Raw genomic sequence first — 12,889 nt, 5'->3', positions numbered from 1 at the left:
CGAGAAGTATCGCGCCACAATTTCTTTGTTCTTCTCGCAATGATGGTCCAGCCCATCACTCAACCACAAGAATCCACAGAGACAAGGAAGACAAAGTTTAAAAAAAATCAGTTGGTGCTCCTAAGCTTTTCAATCACCAACACCATGTTCTAGTCACTTGCCCAGTTTCTCAATACCCATATGCACCAACACAACCAACGAAGACATCTAACGCGGAACAGCAAAAAAGGGAACATGGGTGGTACCTATGGCGCGCAATTTGCCTAGGTACTTTTGTAGAGAGCAGTCTGCTTGCTAGAGGTAGTTATAATGACGGGAGGTTTGGTTCCTTCCCACCAGATTGGCTCCGAGGAAGAAGGCTACCTACCTCTACAGACCTCTAGCAAGCACATCGACTACCTAGGTATCATTCAGTTTTGGAACTTGCGGAAGCGAGAGCCTTAATGAATAGACTCGAAAGTTCTGTTTTTGGAAGTTTACATTATTCGCAACGCACATACAGCATCACAATGGGTAGCTGTGTCAGCACACAAGAATTTTCCCGGAAAAAGTCCAAGAAGGTACCTACCTCTAACTACCTAAACACTCGCCTTACCTAGGTACCTGTATCTACTTGAAGAAGCAATATTGGTACGAAAAACAATCAGCTAACAGACCTTACACACATAGGAACACGCCTTCATCAAACTAAGATTCATATGCGATTTTTGCAACGACAAGAAAAATCTCTGCTACTGGCACGGAGCTTTTGGAGACCGCTGGATGTCCGTCGACGAGGAATACATGCGCGCGAAGCCGCAGGTTTTTCCTGCTCCCCAGCGAAATCAAGGAATAGTGATTGGCGGGTTGGAGTTACGTGGTTCATTCTGTCAGTGGAATCATGAGGGAAGGGATATTCTGAACGAGTTTTCGAAAAAGGCGGGTTTAGTACAAGTATGGGACAGACCATCGGATAAAACTCGCGTAGGAGAGTTACGAGGGCTCATGGAGGCGCTTGCGAAGGCCAATGTTGAAGTCTGTCTTGGTAAGGTCTCGGCTTCAGGGGGATAGACCTCAACTATGTATGGCATTAAAATTTCATAGTTACCTAGAGGTAGGTGCTGTGAAGGGTACCCTCTACCTAAGCTCCGTCCAGGCGGTATATGCCGAACGAGTTTCCACTCGATCAACACTCGATCAAGAGGAGACAGGACTGATGGAGAGAATCAGGTGAGTTGGAAAGGGCCTGTTGAGCTGGTGCTTGGTTGGGAAGAAAAGCGAATGGTGTATTGGTCAAGAAATGATCTTTGGAAGCGTATGTCTTCGAACTTTGTCACGGTCTTGTTTTTTTTCTTTTCTTTTCCTTTTTTTTTTCCTCGCAGTAGCCAGCAACAACACCTAAGGAACAAGATTTACGGTTACTTGTACAGCTTCTAATTCTACGAATAATTGTTATCACCGGTTTTGGTTCTTTCGTGCCGCTGTGCTCGTAACTCGCACAGGGTCAACCATAATTTCCAATAAGTCGGGCACCTCGTTGTATGCGCTGCTCTTAAGGGCAGCCACCCACTCCTTTTTCTTGATTCCTCACTACACCCAACGACCCGCTAATCAGCGGTTAAACACCAGAGATACGACAGGTATCTAAGGCGCTCAGCCAAAATGAAGATAGGTAAGGTAGAAACAACCCTAGAAGTAGAAAAACGTAGATGGCGTTTCTGCAAACATCCAATCACGAACGTGGTAGCTACATATACTCGGCCGTCTTTCATCCAACATCTGTATGCGCCAAGACTACCTACCAACAAGACAATAAGTTAGAGGCACATACAATGACAAGCAACAGTCCGTTGGCCGGTTCACTTATAATGACCTGGTGGGCTCCCCACCAGTTTACTTAAGGATACTACGACTTCAGCACACCTCGCTCGTGGACGACTATCTCCGGCTTGAAATCCGTGCGGCGAAACACCTTGAAAGCAATTCCCTCTCCACGATCATACTTCACCAAAGCCACAATGGGTTGCGGTACATCAAAGCCTGTGATAAACGAGGTAGGTTAATCCCTCCCTTCAATTTATTGTTACCTATTCAATTCCCCGTTAACATTGACTAGGCACCTCCACAGCCTGACTATTCAACGGCCGGAGAATTGACGGAGGCAAGTCCCTTCATCCCTCACATGCATTTTATCATTTATACCTAGAGGTATGTACTAATATGGAGCATAGAATCTCCCTTCGGAAAACCCCCCGGCCCCTGTTTCTCGTTCCTATAGCCAACCTCATGAAATTACAATCAACTTAGGTGCAATAGGAGGAGGGTCGAGTGCATAGGTGATGAGGCCGGAGACTTACAGACTACGCATGAAGGCTGTATGCACCCAGCCCGTTGTGCGCAAACATAGTACCTACCGTACCTATCCGGAGGAATACAATCAAGTCTGTCGGATGGAGCAGTAATTCATCCGCGGTGGAATATGCAGCCCTAATCAAGTCATGGGCCTTCCCAAAAGGGAGGATCCGAAAGAGTTGAGGGAGTACTACACATACAGTCATTGGATCATGGAAGAACCACCGAATCACTAGGGATATGGTGACGCGTAGGGATGAATGGCATACTTGGGTTTTGTGTCTGTTTTCTTTTTCCTTCCTTTTTCCCCCCTTTAACATCTGTTCAGTTGATACCACTTCAATGGCTTCAGCGAATGGATTGCAAGTTGCTTAGCGCACACAAATGGGGAGTAGAGGTAGACTTGGTCGAAAGGGCACAAAGATAATCAATGATATGAGCGAGTGCTGTGTCGGTGGCTGAGCATGGATTGCATCGGGGAAATTTCGGGTGGCTGGTGGGACGGACGACGCGAATATCGTGTCCGAGTCCAAACGGGAATCTGGTCCGTCCCAGAAAAAGATTTTTTTTGTAGGTATCTTGACGTTCGAGCGGGAGTTTCCGCATAAGGCAGGAGGAGCTCGGCATCACCTAGAGGTGCTTGACTTTGCGCCAGCAGCCGCTCACATGCAACTATTATAGTTTTACTTTTGGATTGAGCTGAGCATGTCACAAGTAGCTTGGTGAATTAGTTGTTCGCTTGAACATAACTGGGGATGACATGTGAATTTCTCAATCGATATCAATGCTGACCATTCCCTTCGCCGTCCCACAGTGGCAGCCTCAATCAGAGCGTCAGTTCAAAATGACGAGATAGTCTTTTCACTTTCTACGTGAATGATCTCCCAATATTTCGAATATAGACACAATTTGGAGAGTGTAAAGCGGGAACGGATGTTACGGTGGGAATTGGCGGTAGCTCATAGTCACCAGAAAAGTAGACGGGAACCCCAATATAGAGCGAGGACATCTGATCGGATGTGTCTCATGATATGTTGGTGGCGTGCGAAATTTCCATTGGTGTTTGTTCAATACGGTTGATTGTTGATTGTTGATTGTTGGTGGTACCTGCCCTGCTTTGTTCGGCATGCTGTGCCAGAGCGGGAAAGAACGCTGCGCGGACACTCGGCGATACCGTCGCCTTGTGAAGTTCCCTGTGAGTGGAAGTTATACCAAACCTAATTCCTAGGGTGAGAAATGATATTAAGAATGATTCATTTCCACATTCTCACTCCATCGTGTTTTGTCGTTCCTGTCTTGTCGACAACCTCATGGTCACCAATTCAGGGGGATGATCATTGAAAGAACCCTAACCCTCTCAACCTCACCCATGCATGCCATGCGACCCCTGTCCGCCGGCCGATGAACCCTTCGAAACCATGCCGGGGCTGATCGGGGGGGCATTCAGGGTATGGTTAGAAATCAGCAACAATGGCGGGGTGTTTTGTCTCTCGTTTAATTCCAGTTGTGTTGACGAATGTCTCGAACCTTTGTTGCAGACTTTCGAGGTTGAAATGTCTTGGAAAAAAGGCTGTCGATCTGCCGCCCTCGTCTTTTTGCTTCGGGGAAATTGTCGAAATTGACCAGGAGCGGTACAAGTGTGTCGAGATGTGACGCGGGGTTTGAAAAAAAAACTATGGCATGAAGTAGGATGTCAAGATGCGGCCACGCCGTCGGTGTGGCTGTCGGCATCTCTGAGATCAACAAAAAGAATTGGAATGCTGAACTTGATGCAATTCAAGTGTGTTGATGGCGAGGAAGGGAATCATTTCTGGGCATCGATTCATTGTACTTTCGATACAGCAGTAGCCGTTGATGTGGCCCGTGCTCCCGTCTTCTCCCTTTGCCACGGCAGCGTCAATTGCTGATCCTGTCCTTCCCGCTCTGCCGCGTCTAACGGCGTCAAGCCAGCTGCCATAGTACACTACCTACCCGCTCCCTTCCATCTTTCCATTCCATGAACAGATTCTAACTGTGTGGATTGCGGGCTTGCGTGTTGTCGCTGGCCCGCTGGCCCGCTGGCTGGGCTGATTGAGACTGGGGCGGGAGAGGAGAACCGTTTGCTGCATGGCGCCGTAGATCATGTCATGGCGGCCATGGTAGGCTCGTCTGGTGGCTCGGCAGGGTAGTTCATCATGATAGGTGCCAGCAGTTTCACGCTTCCATGCCATTGTGGCATTGCTTGCCCCTCTAATACTTCAAGCCTTTTGGGTAATAGGTAGGTAATCTTCTATCCCCTGAAGGCGACATGACTTGGCGTCATTTTCTCTGTATGTCATTTCAAGACATTGGGCCGGGATTCATCAAAGGGCGAAAGTGAATTTTCAAATTGTACAGGAACGAACGCAGGGGCCGCAACGAGGCTTCCTGCGAACAGCAAGCCGCACGCAAGATCCCCAGCGCGATCCACGAAGCAAATCCACGACAACAACACACCCCCGGCTGTAGCGCGTATTGCCGTACCTAGCTAATGCAAGGGACGCTGCATTTACCTGACTTGTGGCGCACCAAGACCTATGTCACTTTGCCTGGGTAGTAAATGAAACTATGAAGAAAACGAGGCAGGATGATGATTGACAGGTGCAGGTACGTGATCCGGTCGGTGTATGCTGTGTTTTGTGGGTTTGATCTATTTCATCCCCAGCCGGGACGGAGCAACGGTACCTTAAGGTAGCAGCATATCGGTGCTGCAACCCTGACCAGCAGATCCAGTCTGACAGCAACAACCCTGAGACCTTGGGCAACTCCCGAACGGCTGTGGTCCCACCGACCAGGAAGCCAGGGCAGCACTAACGGGACCCTTGGAGATTACCTGCGGCAGCGGCAGCGGCGCATCACGACATAGGTGACAGATTCATTGAGGGCGGCAACCTTGACGTACCGTGACGTCTAGTACCGCTTTGTTTCGATTCCACAGCTTTTGTTCACTCTGCTACGGATACTAGGCTGCACGTGAATTGCATGATGCCCTCGAAATTCTTGCTTGAGGTTGTACGGGTTAGGGTTCGTTGAGAGTTGCTGAGGGTTGGCGCCCGTTGAGGTTGTTGGCGTTGCCCTGGCGTTGGATCTGCCACCCGGCAGATCGTGTTGTTAGTGGCTTAGCGCGGCGCCCAAGACCCTGTGGAGATTTGGAGCCCACAAGGCCAATGCTTATCGCGATGTCCACTCGCCTTGCAGTCCAACCTACCTAGGGTAGGTCATATGGGTTTGCTATGTAATCAGGTACAGCTAAGCTCGGAGAAATAATACACACACTCGAGGTGAATCTCGATGACCATCTGGTGATCTCGAGTAATCAATGATTCATCTCACCAATGAGTTGTTCGAGCCATTGCCTAGGAGAGGACGGAGTAGTAGTCGGGTTTCAGTGAAGGTTCTGGCATACTACCAAGGTATGTAGTGTTTCTTGAATCGTTATGACTGTTCAGCAAGAAGAAACCCATGAGACGGGAGTCGGAGATGCCCAACATCATTTCGTTGCCTACCATATTGCGCCGGATCCCTGCCAAACGTGGCATCAAAGTCTTGACGGCCTTGTCCAACGCCATGGACTCCTTCGCGTCGCATGCCATGTGGATGGCGACATGCTAGTCATCTCACTTGCGCATGTCAGTACCTATCTAACTCAACACTGGTAACCATTCACCTGCTGCTCATCCTAAGCTGTTGCACAATCGCCAAAGGCCTGCCACGAGGGAAGGTATGGGTTGAGATTATGGCTGGGGGCCACACGAGAAGTCTGGGGACTCCCGGAGCTTTCGGCAAGGTATCATCACTGTTGGATACGAGTTGGCCTGCACCAAGTGTGTTCTGTTGGTTTAAAGGCACACGGCCAACGACAGCGAAACGCCCAACGAACAGACACGAAAGAGACGACGAATATCTGGTCGATAAAGACTGAAAAAAGAGAAGTTGACAGATTTTTTCCAACTAAACATCCAATGTGAATGTCTGAGGCTCTCGGAGAGGCTCTCCTCGCTTAGATCACCGATTCGTCGCGTGGACAGATGGTTTTTCAAAAAGTGACAAAACGGCCAATTCACACCTCGATTGGTCTGCCCAAAAGAATGAGTTAGAGTGAGGCTGCAGCAAAAGCAATGCGCCAAGTGAAGAGTTGGGAACTAAGAAAGGTGTCCGCGTCGGCCATCTTGGTGATGACTGTCATGGGAGAAGGGTGGAACAAGCCAAATATCCTGAAGTAGGCAGATTGGTGGCAGATACAGGGGCGCCAAGCCGTCATTTGCTGCATAGGTGCATATTTGAGCTGCAAGAGTGCCTGAATTGCCTGATTAACGAGGCAACACATGAGACGGTCTGAGATGTACGCATGCCAAGACGGCGGATGGTGCGATTGCGTGCTCCAGACTGCGCAGGCTTGTGAAGCTCGGTCTCCCATCTCGCGATTCCTCCATCGCCCATCACCCCCCAGGCCCGGCTCCTGGCTGCTTCCACTTCCCCCCCCCCCCCCAATACGATTTGGCGTGAGCACCAAGCAAAAGAAGGCAGCGCAGTCGGCCAAAAAAGGTCCCCAAACCCCAACCCCCGTCCCCCCATCTTCCTCCTCGCTTCTTCCGTCTCTTCTGCGTCCTACGACCGTTGAGTTTCGTGTCGGGAATTCTCCTCTTTTGCGGCACGCCACTTTGACGTCCCAATCGCCCTTGTGCCGTCCCGACCATTCACCAGCGACCTGAGATTGAGCGGATTGGCCCACAAGAGATCCCACGGTCGCCGGCCCCGAGACCACCACCAGCGAGAGCCACCTAGCCTGCCGCCGCCGCCTGCGCCTGAAGAGGACCACCACGGTAGCTAGACATAGACCACACACACTGTGACTTGCCCGGACCCCCGTTCCCCATTTCCTCCTCCCATCCCTACGACTACTTTAGCACTGCACGCTTTCCTGTTGCGACGTGGACCGGATCATCATTCCCACCACCTCTCCAACTACTTGCCTGGACCACCAACACCACCTTGCCTCACTCTAACCTCGACGTCCACTCCTTGCAACCAGGCGGCGACCACCCACGAACCACGACAACACTCTCTCCGGTCTCTACACCACGACACGACGCGACACCACATATACCGCCACATAAACTCTGGTGGGACGATTTGGCACATAATCGACCATCACCTACTTCTACACGACCAAGGCTGTTGGATCCTTGGAAAGCGGGACGGGAGTGCACCCGCGCGCAACTGAAGCCTTGCCGTTCCCGTGGAACTCAGCAGCAGCAGCAGCACCATCGCCACCTACCATCGCCGCCGTCGCGATATCATTTCGAGATCCAGCCTTGCCGGGCAGAGATCTGGCTGCCTGCCTCGACCTTGCATCTCGCATTTGACACCGAGCACCGGCCTTTGACGGGACATCGGGGATATCGCTTGTCAAACGCGCTCTCAAAAGGTACCATATATACCTACCTACCTACCTACGCTATTGCTTGAACCTCCCTGTTCTCCCATCTGGCGTGCTCGAGTGCCAGTGCGCCGGTACATCTACGGACCTGAGGCTTGCGGTAGAAGTCTACGTGCACCGAAATCTGAGCCCGTTTCCGCGGCCTTGCCTCGCTTCCTTTATTTTCTCTTTCAAAACACACACGCCCGTATTTTTATACTCTCCAGATCGACCCAACGCCTCCCCGTCTCTGTGACCTTTTTCTCACAACGCACGCAGACACTCACCAAGAAAGGGGATCGTGCAACAGAGACCATCTATCGCTGCACCCACGTGCATCTCCGGCCACACACACTAATCTTCATCCCCGGAATATCTCACCGCGGTCGCCCAGCCCCCGATTCGGTCGCTGCAATTTCTCCCAGCTGCACCTCACCCGCCTTTCAGCTAGAACATACTTCTAGACTGTTTCGCTCTTCTGGCTGTCGTACTTCCTCCACGCTCTGCACAACATCCGTCTAATCGGTACCGACACGCTACTTGCTGCGCCAACAGCCCAGGCTCCCCCGCCTGTATCGAGGTACTTGACATCTTTCTTACCAGCCTGCCCCTGTCTGTCTGTCTGTCTGTCTGTCTGTCTATCTATCTTCCGCCCCCCCAACGCGTGCCGTGCCGTCGCTTGTCGACGTCTCAGAGTATTTTCCTGCTACCACCGCATCGCCTTTTCGACGCCATTGACATGTTCTCCGGCAATCACCTCGCCATCACTTTACCCCGATTTCAATACACGTCCGCCGCCTGCCGGGTTTAAGCGCATCGCGCAGTCGTGGCACTTGTACGCACCTGGTCGGCAAGGCTGTGCCCTCCTGCGCCGAACCCCCTCCGAATTTCCATCACATCACATGAACCTAGATACACTAACCCTTCTTCATGCTTTCAGGCTCCGTCGTCATACACACGACCCAACTCTATTGCTTTCAACTCTTGCGAATCCCGCTTCTCGCCCCGGCAGACTCTCTGTCTGCCCGTAATAATCAACCATGAACATGAACAACATGGGTAACATGGCGCAGATGAACGCCATGGGCGGTCCCGTCGGCGGCGCCCCTATGCCAATGATGAATAATGGCGCAATGCCCGTCCGTCCTCAGCAGCCCCCACAACCTCAACCGCAACAGCAACAACAACAGCAGCAGCAGCAGCAGCAAATGCATTTTGGGGCTGGAGCTATCGATGGCGGCCGTTCGTTGCTCGAGACCTACATCTACGACTATTTCATCCGCCAAGGCATGTACGACGTTGCCCGCACAATGCTACAAAATAACCCTCAGATCAAGACGGACAAATCTGCGAGCCCTGGTCAAAACTTGAATGGCCTGGGTGACGATCCCATGGATACCGACTCAAAGGACAACCTGGACCAAAAGCGTCCCGACGACCTACCCCCAGCTGCGATTCCGAATTCCTCGACAAGCAATAACCCCTTTCTGCTCGACTGGTTCTCACTGTTCTGGGATATGTTCAACAGCCAAAAGAGCAAGGGCCCTGCTCTTGTGAACCAATATGTGCAACACAACCAGGTAAGAACTGCCTTCTCTGATGTGGCAGCTTGTTCCCTAGCTAACAGCGACGCTAGAACCAGTCCCGCATGCGTCAGGAACAGATGCTGCGGCAAATGCGTCCTGACTACGCCCACGTGCAATATCAGCAGCAAATGATGAGGAACATGAATGGTATGGGCGGCATGATGAAGCCCGGAAACCAGCTGCCACGGGCAGCCATGGCGAACAGCCAAAAGTAAGTCCCGTATCCTCTTTACCATGTGCTTTGTTCAAAGCTGACCCTTGTTTGCTGCCCAGTCCCCAAGCCATGCACATGCTTCAGGCACAGAAAGCTGCTTCAATGCAGCGAGATCCCTCGGATATGGAAGGAAACCGAGTGAGGGCGGCGTCGCCAGGATCGGCAGACAACGCGCCATCCCCATCCAAGCGGCCACGTCTCGAGGGGGCCCCCTTCAACCCCAACGCGGGTGTCATGGTGCCCAATGGCAGACAGATGCAAGGCATGCCAGGCCAGCAGCAGGTAGGAGGTGGCCCCAATTCAGCACAAGCATTTTTCATCAACCAAATCCGCCCAAACTCATTAACTCTTGACCAACTCCAGGTCTTAATCAATGCCAATCCCAATCAGCTCAAAGCGTACGCCGCTAACCTCCAGCAGCACCACGGTAAACAGATGCCCACCAATCCGATGGCGAATGCTGGCGGTCCGCAAAACCAGGGCTCTCCTATGCTGCCGCAGGGACCCGATGGCCAGAACATCAACCAGTTTTACAACCAGGAAATGGGCGCCGGAAACATGCGAGCTGGGCCTGGTAACGGCCAGAACGGGTCAAGTAACCATGCCCTTCAGGACTACCAGATGCAGCTGATGCTCCTCGAGCAACAAAACAAGAAGCGTCTCATGATGGCTCGACAGGAGCAGGATGGGATGCCACGACCTGAAGGCCCCAACGGTCCAGGCGGACCTGGCGGCCCGGGAGGACCTCAGGGACCGAATCCTCAAGGCTTCCAAGGCAATTCGCCACCTGGGCAGCGCAATGGAGCATCACCTAACCCTTCGGAGCAGATGAAGCGTGCCAACCAGCAATTGAACAACCCCCAGAACATAGGTTCCCCTCTTCCGGATAGCGCCCAGAACCGCAGTTCACCGAATCCAACGATCTTTATGGGCGGCAACATGGATCCCAACGGAGGACAGCCCCATTACGGCATGAACATGAACATGGGCAATCAGATGGGAGGCGGTATGCGTCCACCGAACGCACACCCAGGACAGCCCTTCAATGGCCAAATGAACCCACAGATGATGGCTGCCCAACAGCAGCGTCAAGCACAAATGCAACAGCAGGCTCAGCAGCAAGCACAACAACAACAGCAACAAGCCCAACAAGCGCAGCAGCAACAAGCGGCTCAACAGCAGCAAAACCAAGGGGGCCCTAATATGCAATGGCAGCAGCCTGGACCCAATGGCCAGATGGTTGGTCAGCCTCCTCAAGCTCAGCAGGCTCAGGGTCCAGCGCAGCAGAGAGCCATGCCGCCACCTTCTGCTCCCCCAACGGCAGCGGCGATGACCAACGCTGCCAACTCGAGGAACGCGACGTCATCTCCTCAAGTCACCAACGCTGCTCCTCCAACCCCCAACCAGGGCAACAAGCCGGCACCCAAGAAGAAGGAGACCAAGAATGCTAAGAACAAGGTATGGAATCCCCCCTCTCTCAACTAATCCCTCGTCCTTTGTTGAGTTGCGATTCTGATCCGGTTTAGGCTGCTACGCAGAAGAAATCCAATCAGAACCTCAACGCAGGTGTTACACCTGCTGCAGATGCCGACCAGCCGCAAGAACCTCCGGCGCCGGCCACTCCAATCACCCCAGTCAACCCAGCTAGTTTCAACAAGAACCAAGTAGGCAACCAGGTTGTACAGAATGGACAGCCGGCTGCCCCGGTCCCGCCGCCCTCCGTGCCTCAGGTCGCCGCCCCGCCACACCCGGACCCGACCCAGAACAACAATTTCGCCGAACCAATGATGGTAAGTCCGGAACCTTTGTTCATTGCCCAGCGGAGGGTGCTAACCAGCAAGCTGCAGAACTTCGATGTTGAGTTTGCCAACCCACTCACGTCAAACGATGTTCTGAACGACTTTGATTTCGACTCCTTCTTGCACGATAATGACAATGGCGGAGAGACTTTCGACTTCAATGCCGGCGTGTTTCTGGATGGCAACGAGATCGGAACGACGGAGTAGAATTCCGTCTTACCTTCTGGTTCTCCCTGATCCGTGCGGGCCGGGGTTTCTGGCATCGACAGGCGCATTATTTCATTATGGACACATGCATGGAGGCGTTCATGGAGACGATGAATCGCGGCTTTGGAGCTGGTTTGGCTTCTTGCTTCTGGGTATTACTTGGTACTTTTTCTCTTGAATTGCGTCTGGTCTTATACGCTCTTCGGAATAACTTACCGCTTTTTCTCTAATTTCGCTCGTCGGCGATGAATCTGGTGGAAGCGACGTGCTCGCACAAAAAAAGACGGAGGAGGAAGGAAGAATATGATGGATTCGTTGTTTCTCAAATGTTTCAACGCTCACGCAGGGTCAGCATGCCTAGTTGGCATTCTTGTGTGGTCATCTCTCTTCAAGGCTTCTCTGGACATTTTAGAGGATTTTCCTTATGGGGACAGGATATGGCGGATTGGAACCGGGGTCGACATTTATACCACCACCCATTTTGCCAGTCATATTGAGGGACTCATAGATGGGGATTGAGGAACACTTTGGTACCCTCTTGTCTTTTTGTTACTCCACGTACCTCTTGCTTTTACAATTTCTCTTCATTGTCCCCTTCCATGTTTGACTCATTCGCTCGCACGCGTACTGCTCTCTCTATATTAGGCCTGGTTACCACCACTTACTGCCTTCTTTGGCGGATTTGTTTGTTCGTCAGCTTGTGTTCTTTTTTGTGTAACTTAAATCTTTTTATTCACGCCATTGCGAATTTTCCTTCTTCATTCAGTTTTCTCCGCACTGCACCAAAACTCATCTTCGGTATCACCAGGTCGTCGTATGAGACGGGAACATAATCGAATCGATTGGTTCTTACGCGCGCAAATGCAAGGCAAATGGGCACCAATGTCTCTCCTTCCTTGAGGTTGAGCGAGGTGTTTGGCTGGTTGTCATTCAAAGTTACTGTATGTCTTGTGCATCGATGTTTCCACTTGGTTTGGCTGGGCATTTGGTGGTGGTGTAGTTGGATGGTGGTGGCGATGGTTAAACCGGAGTAGTTCACAAGCATAACAGTTGACGGACGCCGCTTGTATTTTTGTTGGATGTCACTCCTTGGATGTCCCTTGAATGGTTGTGCGATAAATCCGCTCAGTACAGCCAAGTACACGCATTACAAAAAAATAACGAGGACCACAAGAAGATGGCTATCACGCATTAGTCATGCTTTTCTGTCTCGACTTTCTCTAGATTCGCCGTGTCCTTCGTGTATTTGATGTCGCTATTTGGGTCGATCGATTTAACACAGCCAGTTTTTTTTTTATGGCCGTACCCTCCTCCG

At 51.7% G+C, this 12,889-nt stretch overlaps 2 protein-coding genes and 1 non-coding gene across 6 annotated transcripts; all 3 read left to right on the top strand.

The window, feature by feature from the left end:
• Nucleotides 1-509: 509 nt before the first annotated feature.
• On the top strand, nucleotides 510-1,050 carry NCU05794 (hypothetical protein; the record flags this gene model as incomplete). Its single annotated transcript, XM_954961.1, has 2 exons — nucleotides 510-560; nucleotides 670-1,050. The coding sequence occupies 2 exons, from the start codon at nucleotides 510-512 to the stop codon at nucleotides 1,048-1,050; spliced, it is 432 nt and encodes a 143-aa protein (XP_960054.1).
• A 5,871-nt stretch (nucleotides 1,051-6,921) lies between these two features.
• On the top strand, nucleotides 6,922-12,825 carry NCU05791 (SOM1 protein; the record flags this gene model as incomplete). 4 transcript variants are annotated; one of them, XM_011396898.1, is made up of 8 exons in its annotated part: nucleotides 6,922-7,777; nucleotides 8,048-8,348; nucleotides 8,709-9,348; nucleotides 9,405-9,565; nucleotides 9,628-9,850; nucleotides 9,989-11,026; nucleotides 11,095-11,358; nucleotides 11,416-12,825. In XM_011396898.1, 6 exons carry the CDS (start codon nucleotides 8,809-8,811, stop codon nucleotides 11,572-11,574), a joined length of 2,385 nt encoding a protein of 794 aa, XP_011395200.1. In that variant the 3' UTR covers nucleotides 11,575-12,825. The 4 variants fall into 4 exon arrangements, with proteins under 4 accessions (XP_011395200.1, XP_011395197.1, XP_011395199.1 ...); XM_011396895.1 differs by having other exon boundaries at nucleotides 8,048-8,603; XM_011396897.1 differs by lacking the exons at nucleotides 6,922-7,777; nucleotides 8,048-8,348 and having other exon boundaries at nucleotides 8,809-9,348; nucleotides 9,932-11,026; nucleotides 11,107-11,358; nucleotides 11,416-11,801.
• Nucleotides 11,771-12,769, top strand: NCU14145. The gene has a single exon (XR_897997.1). It is a non-coding gene; the product is annotated as a ncrg126 (non-coding RNA).
• Nucleotides 12,826-12,889: the final 64 nt, after the last annotated feature.

The sequence above is a fragment of the Neurospora crassa genome, linkage group VII (genome assembly GCF_000182925.2).
Source record: "Neurospora crassa OR74A linkage group VII, whole genome shotgun sequence".
Taxonomy (NCBI): Eukaryota; Fungi; Ascomycota; class Sordariomycetes; order Sordariales; family Sordariaceae; genus Neurospora; species Neurospora crassa.
Note: the sequence above shows the minus strand (reverse complement) of the source record. Positions and strands in the feature narration are given on the sequence as shown.